Source organism: Chenopodium album, chromosome 1 (assembly GCF_948465745.1).
Source record: "Chenopodium album chromosome 1, dcCheAlbu1.1, whole genome shotgun sequence".
NCBI lineage: Eukaryota > Viridiplantae > Streptophyta > Magnoliopsida > Caryophyllales > Amaranthaceae > Chenopodium > Chenopodium album.
The window spans coordinates 19,367,207-19,379,517 of record NC_137834.1 but is presented as its reverse complement, the minus strand read 5'-3'; the positions used below and the strand labels follow the sequence as shown (position 1 = coordinate 19,379,517).

Here is a 12,311-nt window from a genome sequence, read left to right as displayed (position 1 = left end):
GCTCTTTTTTTATACCAATTTGGTAATTTGGCCTTAATTTTTCTTAAAAATAAAAATAAAAAATAGCATAGGAAAGTAGGAAACCTTGTACTAGAAGGAAAAAAGCCACATAGGATCCCATTACCCGATTGAGTCGGCAAAAAAAAGTCCCCTTTACCCACATTTCCCCATCACAACATAACGGCTCTTTTTTCTAAGATCACACTCTCAACGCCTCTCCCCATTGCACTCCAGCTTTAAGGTAATCTATTTCCATTTCCATTTTCACGTCAATCTCAGAGATTAACTTGAATTCTCCCCAAAACTAACCGTTAAAAAACTCAATCAATTGACTGAACCACTTCAACTTCTCCCATTTTTCTCTCTCTTCTTTACTCTACTCATCTTCTCTCCGTTCACTGCGAAACCGAGTCAGTGACTCAGTGAGTGAGTACGAGTAGGAGAGAGAAAATAATGTCTGTTGCTTATGCAGTGAGAACCCATTGCAAGAAACTCGCTAAATTGGGGGCTTATTTTCGACGAGACTTCAATTCTTCCAAATGGTATTTACCCCTTTTATTTTGTTTTTCTCTGTTTTATTATGATTTGATTGAATTGAATTTGATTTCTGAATTGTTGGTTTTTTGGGTGATTCTAGTAAGACATGGGCTCGGATGACGACGGCTCGAATTAAGCTGTTGCGGAATAAGAGAGAGACGGTGGTTCGCCAAATGAGACGGGATGTTGCGTTGCTTCTTCAATCGGGTCAGGATGCTACTGCTCGAATTCGGGTAAATTTTCACCATTTTTGAATTTCTATTTTTAAGGGTTTTGGTGGGTTTATTTTGGGGTTACGAATTTGATGAGTTTTGTTCTTGATTATTAGTGTTAATTAGAAATTTTCTATATATGGAATTGGTTTGTTTGAAATTAGAGCTTTGAGCCTTGATTAGCTTTGTACTTCCCCTGTTGCTTGTTGTTGGACACATTTTCACCTTAATACTATTTTCATGATTTACTCCGACTTTGTTCCGTGATTTATAAATATAGACTACGGAGTAGTATTTATACATCAAGGGTATGTTTGATTCGTCTCAATGTATATTTTACTCGTTAAGTTATTGTAATTTTTATCAATTAATAACTTTAGACATTGATAATATGGCTTTACTTTCATCCTTTTGTATTTTTCTCTCTTTCCTAGCTCATTTCATCCTTAAATTTTCTCATTGTAGTGCTCCCCAAAACATAACAAAAGCACACCAAAAGTCAATAAAGAAGCTTCTCAAAGAAGTTTTAGATATTGGGTTGAAAATTACACAAGGTGCCCTAAATTAATATAACAAAAATGGGCCTCTCCACATAAGAAGGGACTTATAGCCTAATGGATATTAAGCAATTTGAACAACCGGAGGGATTCAAATACAATGCAAAGGAAAAGTGTGCAGATTCAAGATGATCTTATATTGCCTTAAGCGGTGGGTGTCTGTTGGGGGGGGGGGGGGGGGGAGGACAAAGGCTATAAGTAGACCTTTTGTGATCGCTTTGCTCCTTTAAGAAATAATATGGCAAAGATTTTATCATTTTCCTACAAATGTTGGTAACATGCTAAAAAGGGTTAAGCTAGTTTTTGGCCCAGGCTAGGTCATTATATAATACTACCTCCGTTACATATTATTTGCAACGATTTGACATAAAGTAGAGAGGAAAAATGTCTAATCGTTGCACATAATATGTAACGGAGGTAGTATATATTAAAAATGAGCTTCTATACATATTAAAATTATGTGATGAAATTAATTAGTTACATATAGTGTAGTACTCGTATTATTTGAAATATATTTTTCCAATCACTATTGAACATCAATACATATTTAGGGATACATGTATGAAAAGTAGCTATAGTTTTATTTTATGTAAGAGCAAATAAAAGAAATTAGATTATTTTTTGTTATTATAGCTTGTTGTTGAATATTTATGTATAAAATTAAACATTAATGTTCAAGTTTATGAATATGGTTAAGTGTTTTGAACATAAGATGTGTTATTGAAATAGTGGTTAAAAATAAGTATAATGAGCACGAGGTCATGGGTTCGAACATTAATGTTAACAATTCATCATTTTTATTTGATGAATAACACTAATCGTATGACGAAACTCAGGCTAGCAAAAAACATTTTAGGAGAACATTTTAGGCAAGCGGATCAATCATGATTCATGATTATAAGGGTTCAAGGTTGTGGTTGTCACACAAAACATATGTTCACAAAAAGCATATGTTTAGAAGGTTTGGAGTAAGCAAACCAATGAATTCTCCTTTTGCTTTGCATCATAGGCTGAATTCAAGCCAAAGTTCTATGGAAGAGAGAAAGCACGTTGCATATCCCATATTCTTTAGTCATGGGTAGTTTGGTGGTTTGCACTGGTCAGATATAGCTTGTGTGTAGTTAGTTGTTTGCGGTTGGGATAAAGCATTGGAATACTACAAAATGTATTATGAGATATCTACAAGGTATTAGTGATAAGCCTATACTTTTTGAGTATTTTGGTTTTAACTTGTTGGGTAATATTACTTGGCTCCTCTTTTTTCAACCTATTTTTAAACTACTCAACAAAAAAATTAAAATATTATAGAAGGGTGCTTTTAAGTTTGAAAAAACTCAAAGTTTTCCTCTTAAGCTTTAGGGGATCCCTACAAGCAATGTAGAAAGACTAGTCGAGGAAGTCTACTTTGGGTTATTTGATCACTTTTGCAGGAGGTTATAGATTTGTGTGGCATTATCCATTATTCAATTAGAGTTCAAAGAGTGGCATGTAAGTGATCGACTTAGGTTTACATAAAAGAGATGTGTGATGTATAGTGATGGTCAAATTGCTATTCATCTTGCAAAGTATTTTTCCATTTATGCAAAGCCATAACACATTGATGTGAGCTATCATTGGATACAAGATGTTCTTGATGCTAAGTTTCTTGAGCTTGAGTAAATCCATACCGATGATTAATTACTCCGACATGATGCAAAAAGCACCGCCAAGAGGCAAGTTTTAGACTTGTTATTCGATTGTCGGAGTGGAAACCACCTCTATATATTTGGGAGGGGAAGATATGTTAGGATATGGGTCCATTCCTATAAGAAGAAACTCATATTCCTTAATCTTATTTTTGGGGCAAGTTGTGTAAATTTCAGCTTAAGTTCTGACTTTTGGTGTGCAGTTTTCATGTAAGGGGAACACCAAAAGTCGTAGGGGTGTGTCTTAATTGAGGAGAAAAGAGAGGGAGAAAATCAGTGAGACCAGATAGTAAAATACAGATTTTTAGTGTAGCCATTTCATGTTTCTCAAAGAGCAGTATCACGAATCACCTCCAATCGTAGTTCATCCGTAGACCGATGTTGCTCAAATGTTGACAACTTGTGTGGGACATCAAGGATTTCATCTTCACCATTATAATTGTTGTTTGTTGCGAGTAATTGTGAGATATTGCTCCTATAACACCCTGTTTCTTGTGGCAAATCTTAATTATTACCTTCGCAGAGTAGTTCTTAATTGCTGTTGTACCTTGTCTGTCTAACATTCTTCTTTCTTTTTTTCTTTTTTTCTTTTTTTTTTTTTTATAAAAAAAAAAGAAAAAAACAAACAAATAAGAGCAATTGGGTAGAATCCCTCATCATGCTGTGGTTTTTACTTTTATAGGGGCTTTCCACATAAACATTGTGTGTCATTTGCTTGATTGTTTACGGTTGTTCAATTGCTATATTGTTGCATTTTATACGTTGATATTGTTAGTGTACTATCTTAGAGAACATAATATATTGCTTGTATTGGAGTGACGTTAAACTTGCTGGTAATTCCCCTCTATGTTGCAGTATCAAAGAAACAGAGAAAGTAATTTTCTGCACATTAGATACAATATTTGATCATTGCCTCAATGTCTTGAACAAGGCAGAGTGACAGCCCTTTGACCATTACCTCAAAGTACTGGACTGCTTCATAGTACAATTTATTTATAGCTTCCCAATCTGAAGCTATAAAAAATTGCGACAATCTTTTAGCCATACTCTTTATATTTGCAAAAACAGTGATAATATTACTCTTCAGAAGCAAAATGAGAATTATTGAGTAGCTTATTGACGCATTCAACTTAGGGAAGTGTAATAGTAGAAGCATTGCCATTGCTTTAAATAAATTTTTAACTACATAGAGTTTTTAACTTTTTGTGGGAATACTTGCCTAACTGCACTTTCCTCCATAAACTTGTTATATGTATGTGTTTGCACTGAGTCAGTTGCAGATTTATCTGAAGCTTGAACTGTTGAGTAGCTGAAGGGTCTTTATCTTCTGCTGTAGGTTGAACATGTCATCCGGGAGCAAAATATGATGGCTGCAAATGAGATTCTTGAGCTCTTCTGTGAAAGGCTAGTTACAAGACTTTCTATAGTTGCAAAGCAGAGGTACGATCTTATTCCCAAATTTGAACCTGTGTTATTGTTAAAAAAAATAGACATTCTCAATTATTTTGTTTGTTTTTACTTGTAGGGACTGCCCTTCGGACTTGAAGGAAGCCATCTCTAGTTTAATATTTGCAGGACCAAGATGCTCAGACATTCCAGAACTTCTAGCAATACGGGATATATTTCAGAAAAAATATGGAAAAGATTTTGTAGATTCAGCTACAGACTTGCGTCCTGACAGTGGTGTAAATCGTTTGGTATATGATTTTGCTGAAATTCTTTTTGTTGCTTTGGATAAAATGTGTTAAGTAACAAAATTGCACGCCCAAGTCTTTAGTTAATATGAGACTACTCGATAACAATGACTTTGTTTCATAAGTATTTTGTTGCAGTTGCAATTGCATATCATGCCCATCAGTTTCCTATTTCAATAATGGTGGTGAATTTTCTATAATTACCTTTGAGAATGATCATCCTTAAAATATGTTGTACTGATTTGTACTGATGTAATTTAATATTTTTTTTAGCCCTTTTAAGTATTTGATGCATATATGTTTGATCCCTTCATTTGCAGCTAATTGAAAAGCTCTCTGCTTTAAACCCTCCTGGAGAATTAAAGCTCAAGGTCATGAAGGAAATAGCGAAGGAGTACCAAGTTGAATGGGATACAACTGAGACAGAGACAGAGCTTCTCAAGCCTCCAGAGGAACGCATTGTATGTTTGTCTTTGTCATTCGACTTTTTAATTCTCTGCTGTTGTCTTTCAAACTTAAATTTCTTCGTTGGTACAAATTAGTGCATGATAAAATGCTTTCTGCTCTGATTTTTGGATTAATGGACTGGGTACATTTTGAATTTTCTAAAGGCTAATATATGTACCAAGTTAGCTCATGGTACAAAAACATAGAATCAGAGACTGTTGATCTTCTGAATTACAAACCATCTTGTAGTGATTCAAAGTTAATATCTTTTGCTTCTTAGATTCATTCATCAGCTCAAGCGAGATCCAATTAGACAGCTAATGAAAGGAAGTAATACCTAACAATTAGATAATTACTGACTTAAACAGCAAGAAAGGTTACTTTAGCCTTTTCCTTAGTTGATTTGCTACTAGCTAGTGAGATGAAATCAGTGTGCTAATTGTATGTGTTAGCAGCAGCTAGCTTCTACTTGTAGTTTTCAATTTGCTAGTGAGATGAAATCAACTGTGAATTTTTCAATTTGCTTCTTTGGTCATAGCTACCGGAATCCAGTTAAGGTTTGTTCCTTCCAAGTTACACTTGTATTATTATTATTATTGTTATTATTATTGTTATTGTTATTGTTATTGTTATTGTTATTATTATTTTTCATACAACCTAGTGGGAAGCCGAGATACAATCTGGGCCCCCACTCCTCTAGCTATTGCAAATCCTACCCTAGTGAAGATATGAGCTGCAGCACGAGCCCCAATGTCTTGCGTCGTCGAGAACCTCTGAATTCGCTTCAGTAACGCAACAGCCTCTTCTCTAATTCCCCAAGCGAAGAAAAGGAGAAGAGAATGAAACCATATCCAATCGCCTGACATCGAGCTTCATACTTAACCCGCTTCCGATGAGCTGCATCAGCCACAACCCGCTCAGGAATGAAGTCAGATAGCCCTAACTGTGTCAAAGGAGAAGACCCTGTCAAATCAACACAGACATCGCGACCACGATCCCATGAATAAAGTAACACATCCGCGGGTCTGAGGGCCTCGTCGTTCCCTCCAGCCAACCCAATGTCAACCTCTTTTCTCGCTGAAATCCCAGAACGATAGCAAACATCAACAAGGGTATCCCGAACAACATTATGCCGATGTTTAATACCCACAATACCAGCACAAGACACCGCGTGATCACCGAAAATATCTCCAGTAAAAACCCTCGAACAACCAGAGCACAACGTCGAGATAGAGAACAATGGAACACCCAACCGATAGGATAACACACAGCGATAAGTCTTGGCGTTCATCGTTTGACCCAACCCTGAAATAGGAACCGCCCGAAGCCAAGCAGCTGTGATTTCCATAATGCTGATTGTCGAGGAGTTAAAGAATAAGCAGATTCTGCAGAAGCGGTAACCTTTGTGAAATATATATCTGCCAATTTCTTCATGAGTTTAGGGGCAGCGACCTCACTAGAATTACTCAAAATGTCAAGACTCCACTGTTCCATTAAACAGACTCAACACATCCTCAAAGGCTCGTCCAAGACCAACAATGCCAGCATGCCGAAGACGAAGAAGTTGTGTCTGCAAGGTTGCAGACTGTAACCGAGAAGCAAGAAAAGCATAGTGACGAACATCACCTGCAGAATAAACACCAAGCCCTCCAAACGCAAATGGTAAGGTGGCAAGTCGCCACTGCGAATCACCAAACCCAGGCCCCGAAGCAGTAACAATACGCTTTAAGGAAGATCGAAGAGCTCCATCAAAAGTGCGCTGAGCCACCTCAAAAGTACTAAGAGGACAATTACGCAATGCAAAGTAGAGTTTTGAAACTCCAGTACATGCCCTAAGTAACAACAGCTCACATTGAGGATCATCAAGCATAGCGACCTTATCCATAAGGGCAATGGTCTTGGTCACCCTCCCACTGCCAATCACCAAACCCAGGCCCCGAAGCAGTAACAATACGCTCCAAGGAAGATCGAAGAGCTCCATCAAAAGTGCGCTGAGCCACCTCAAAAATACTAGGAGGACAAGTACGCAATGCAAAGTAGAGTTTTGAAACTCCAGTACATGCCCTAAGTAACAACAACTCACACTGAGGATCATCGAGCATAGCGACCTTATCCATAAGGGCAATGGTCTTGGTCACCCTCTGCATCACAAGCTCACCACTAAAACCAGAATCGAAACTAGCGGGACCTCCAAGCAACCTAACATCACGCAAAGGTCGAGCAATATTTGGTGGAAAGACACCCACCAGCCTGCTTCGAGGGTCTTCTGTAGGCCAGAAAACTTCAGTTTTTTCCACATTAAGACATAACCCAGAACGAGGTCCTTCCTCCATAATCAACTGCAGAACTTGCCCCACCACCAAAGTGTCACCAATAATCGTGTTGTCATCTAAATACCAAGCCTGAAGACATACATCAAAAGTCTCTCTGATTTTACACACCAGGGGTTGTAAAACCAAAGAAAAAAGCAAAGGACCAAGGGGATCACCCTGGTGCACCCCTTGAGACGACCATAAGGTTTGGTCCCCATAGTATAACCTGGCTGGATTAGAATAGCAGAATTCTACTCATCGCGAAATGCCCGGACAATGACGACGTACCTCACGTAACATGACCGAACGATCAACCAGATTGAAGGCATTTTGAAAATCCACCAACAACATAGATAGACCAACATCAGAACCACGGTCCTCAATCAACCGATTCACCGCATGAAGAATTGAGAAACCCCAACACCAAATTGAAGGCCATCAAAGTAACTCCCTAAAGACTGACCAACCATAACAGCACCCACCTTTGAAACGAGACGCCGCCAAACCGTACCCACAACAATAGGACGGATACCACCACCGGGCTTGACAAGTGGCGTAAGAGGAGCATTAGCAATGTACTCTCCTAATTCCATAGGACATCTCCCAGCTAGAAAGAGATTAACCACCCCGGTAATAGAGTCAACCAACTCATCTGAGACTGCCACAGCTGCACCACTCAAGCAATCCATAAGATGTTGAGCACGCAAACCATCCCTACCACATGATGTGCCACGAGGGAAACTCCTAATCCGATCCAAAACAACAGCAGAAGTCGTAACGAGATGAAGGTGATCAATAGGTATATCAGGCTGGAGATGAAGGGTGCTTTGACTGTAAATCTCCAAGAGTGGCGTCATTATAAGGTGCAACGCCTGAAGAAGAAAGAACCCGAACTGCAGTAGTGTAATGGCCATCGCAAATCTTCCTACGACACTGCTTAATATTACGCTCTTCCAAATCAATGTCCTCATCATCAACCGTCGAAAAAGTAGGAGAATCCTCTGCCAAAATTTCCCTCACAAGCTGCAAATTATCACCTGCCACACTCCAAGAACAAATAGCACGGGAAATACTCTCTTCTTGATGCCGATGTCTTACCGAAGACCGAGACTCACGACTACTCCGCGGGCGAAAGATTTTAAGGATGCAAAGAGGTAACACCAACAAAGAGACCCAATTAGAAATGTCATCAGGCTTAGACATCACCTTATCAAGAGCACCTTTCAGAACCCGAGAAAACCCCAAACGACACTTGAGAGGGATAGACTTAACAGAGCGAAACCCCTTAGAGAATAAACAATCAAGGAGAGCGACATCAAAACCACCGTTATGATCTCGCACCAATCCATCCATACGATCAACTCGAGCAGGAGAAGAAGGAGATTGCGGCTTGGTGAAATTATGAAGCACAAAACGAACAATACCATCTCCTTCATCAGGGGGTGACACATCCTCATCCCTACCATGACGACACTTAATACGTACCGTGTGCGTTTTATAGCAAACTCCACATAACCAAATCCCCATACGCCTAAAAGTAACTTCTGCCTCATTATAAACAGCCAAATTAGAAGCAAGAGAATGTCGGGTGATATCTCGCGCACCGATACAACAATGACGATCACTAAGATGTCTGATTAGAGAACGTCGAGTAAGGCCATTTCCACTCCCATCTTGACAACCACTAAGACCCACAAAGGGACAATGAAACTTCACAACGGCAGCCGACATAGCTGACTTGCACCACCCAAAACTGAAATACGCCCAAAAGAGCACCAGAAACTGCCGCAAAACAGCACCCAAAACTGCACCCAAGAGCTGCCGAAACTGGACCAGAAACTGCACCAGAAACTGCTGCAAAAGCAGCACCCAAAACTGCTCCAAAACAGCCCCCAATATCGAAAAATCGCTGGAAATATTGATCACCGAAACCCAAAATAGAAACCAACGAAGAACCTCCTCTGAACCACTGCAGAAACACGCCCCAAATACCACTGAACCGACTGTAGAACTCGCCTGAAATGCACCAGAAAATCCGCCAGAAACGCACCAGAAAACAACCCAAAAACCTTCCCGAAACTGATAAAAAAAACGGCTGCCAAACTGCCCAAAAACCGACCAGAAAACTGACCAGAAAACAGCAAGTAAACACGCTTGAAACACACCAGAAAACGCAGAAAACAACCCAAAAACCTTCCCGAAACTGATAAAAAAAACGGCTGCCAAACTGCCCAAAAACCGACCAGAAAACTGACCAGAAAACAGCAGGTAAACACGCCTGAAACACACCAGAAAATACGCCAGAAACACATCCAATTTTCGCCTGAAAATCGCCTGAAATTGCACCCAATAACACCCCAAAACTGCCCACGAACTGCCAGATCAAACCAGAAAACAGACCTGATTAGAAAGCCGCTTTATGACGATCACCATAAACCCAAAAAATGAACCCGGCGCTGCACCAAAAATACACCAGAAAATTCACCTGAAAACCGCCAGAAAACTGCCTGAATTACGCCCTAAAACAGCACCAAATTGAACGTGGAAACCGCCTGAAAATAGAGCCGTTGCTGCCCCTATATATGCCGGACCACCGCTGCAGAAGCCGCCGATGAACCTGCCGAAAAACTAACGTGGAACCTGCCGGATTATTATTATTATTATTATTATTATTATTATTATTATTATTATTATTATTATTATTATTATTATTATTATTATTAGTATTAGTATTATTAGTATTAGTATTAGTACTACTACTACTACTACTACTACTACTACTACTATATTACTACTATTACTATGACTATGACTATGCAGCGTGCATGAAACTGTCCTCTTGAGAACATAGCGTTCCTTCAAAAGATGGCATAAATAGCAATCACTTTGTTGTTTCATACTAGCTTTGGTGTTCTAGCTACTTCAGGTTTCCAAGATACCCACGCTACAAGTCTCCATATTTCTATTTAAACAGCAAATTATCTTAGCTTTTCCAAGTTTTTTTTTTCGTAACTTAGAGCTTCCCAAGTGACCAGTGGCATCTATTTTTTTACTGGCACTGTGCTTGGATTTTCCTAGGCAATAAACCAGGTCAGGTAATGTCCTGGCTTGTAAATGACAACTTCTTTTCAGCTTCTTGAGCCTATGTAGCTTGTCTAGCTGCCAAGCTTTTTTGGCTTCCATATCACTGATATTCTGTCAGCCTTCAAAACCAATTATCTTAATTTAATGTCAAATTCCGAACTTTCATGCGGAGATCCTTAGAGAATTTTTTTAAGCTTTGAGCTGCTATCACATTGAGCTGATATATTTTTTAAAAAAAACACAAGGGGCTTATATATTAATATCACTGATTAGGCTCCGTTTTCTTTTGTTTTTTTTTTTTTTTTTTTCTATTGTGATTTTGGCTACTTCAATCTATCCCAAGGCTATTGGAATTTTGGGCCTCAAGTTATTTATTTATTTTTTTTTCCCTTTAGGTTGGAATTTCTCATATCTTAATTACAATACTTGTTTTAACAATTTTGAAATATATTAAAAAAATTTTAACAATTAATGTTGATAAGAAAGTCTTTTCAATCTTTGCTGGATAGCTGCTATACATGCTAACTTAAATTAGCAATGTATATAATTTCACTCTGGGTCCTTTAGTTACTGTTAATTTACACCCTTATGTGAAAAACGTATCCTTGTTCAAATTTGAACTTTGTCAGGAAGCATTCGACATGGATCAAGAAAGGAAAATAGGGAATGGTTTACCCAGAAGTTAATATGCAGCTATCTTAATTCATCTTTCTAAATTGTTTTGTTTACAAGTTTATGTTCTTTCGCTGATTAGGAGGGACCACGAAAATTTGTTAGTGCTGGAAGCCTGCCATTGAGTTCTGGAAGAGCACCTCCATCTGCTGAAGCTCAGAAGCCTACGACCAGGTCTGTGAGCTTCCAAGTACAAATTATCAATGCTTGTTTAAGCTGAATTATATACAATCAGGTCCGTAAACCTTAATATCTCTTTCTGGCCGTATTTCAGATTATCAAGTGGTGGTGGTAATGAGATGGGTAGTGCAAACTATCAAGATGCAGCATCAGCAGCAAAAGCAGCTGCTGATTCTGCAAAAGACGCTGTTGCTGCTGCCCAAGCTGCTGCCCAACTAGCTCAAACATCTTATGATGTCAACACTAGAAGTAATCAGTCACCACCACATCATGTGAACCAAGAGGGTAATTTGGGAACCCAAGGAAGGGAATACAGATCTTTCAGTTTAGGAGGAGCTGCAAATAATTGCCACAGCAACACTGACATGAACTCAGATGATATGGATTTTAACGTAGTAAGACGGCACAGCTACAATGTTCGTCGTACACATACTGATATTAAATTTGATGAATCGGATTGTGATGAAGATATCGAGATGGAACAACAGCCTCCCAGTGGCATGCATGGTAAACCTGGGACTCCTTCTATTCATCCCAAGTTGCCGGACTATGATGCTCTCAGTGCTCGTTTTGAAGCTCTAAAATATCGCAAAACATAAAAGCCATTACATGAGGCAGTAACCAGAAAGGGTTTGGCATTATATAAATCTTAATGTTTTGTTACATATATAAATATATAGCTAAAATGATTCTTTTCAAACAATATTCATTTGGTCAAATTAATTATGTTGTGATGCATCAATGTGGATTACTGTGATTGTAGAAGATTAAAGTTCTATTTATGACGATATTTAGAAGGTATATATGGTCTAGTCGTTCCTGAGGAGAAAATTAAACTGATAGGGATACATGTTACCTACTTTGTTTGGCTATTTTGTCATTATAAATTTATAGACAATGTTATTCAAATAATAATTTTTTTTTATTATTA

General features: G+C 38.5%; 1 protein-coding gene across 1 annotated transcript; it reads left to right on the top strand.

The window, feature by feature from the left end:
- The first annotated feature begins 286 nt into the window (after positions 1–286).
- On the top strand, positions 287–12,311 carry LOC145570837 (uncharacterized). The gene is made up of 7 exons (XM_081629988.1): positions 287–542; positions 638–770; positions 4,328–4,431; positions 4,517–4,688; positions 5,006–5,146; positions 11,283–11,374; positions 11,475–12,311. Exons 1-7 carry the CDS (start codon positions 454–456, stop codon positions 11,977–11,979), a joined length of 1,236 nt encoding a protein of 411 aa, XP_081486114.1. The 5' UTR covers positions 287–453; the 3' UTR covers positions 11,980–12,311.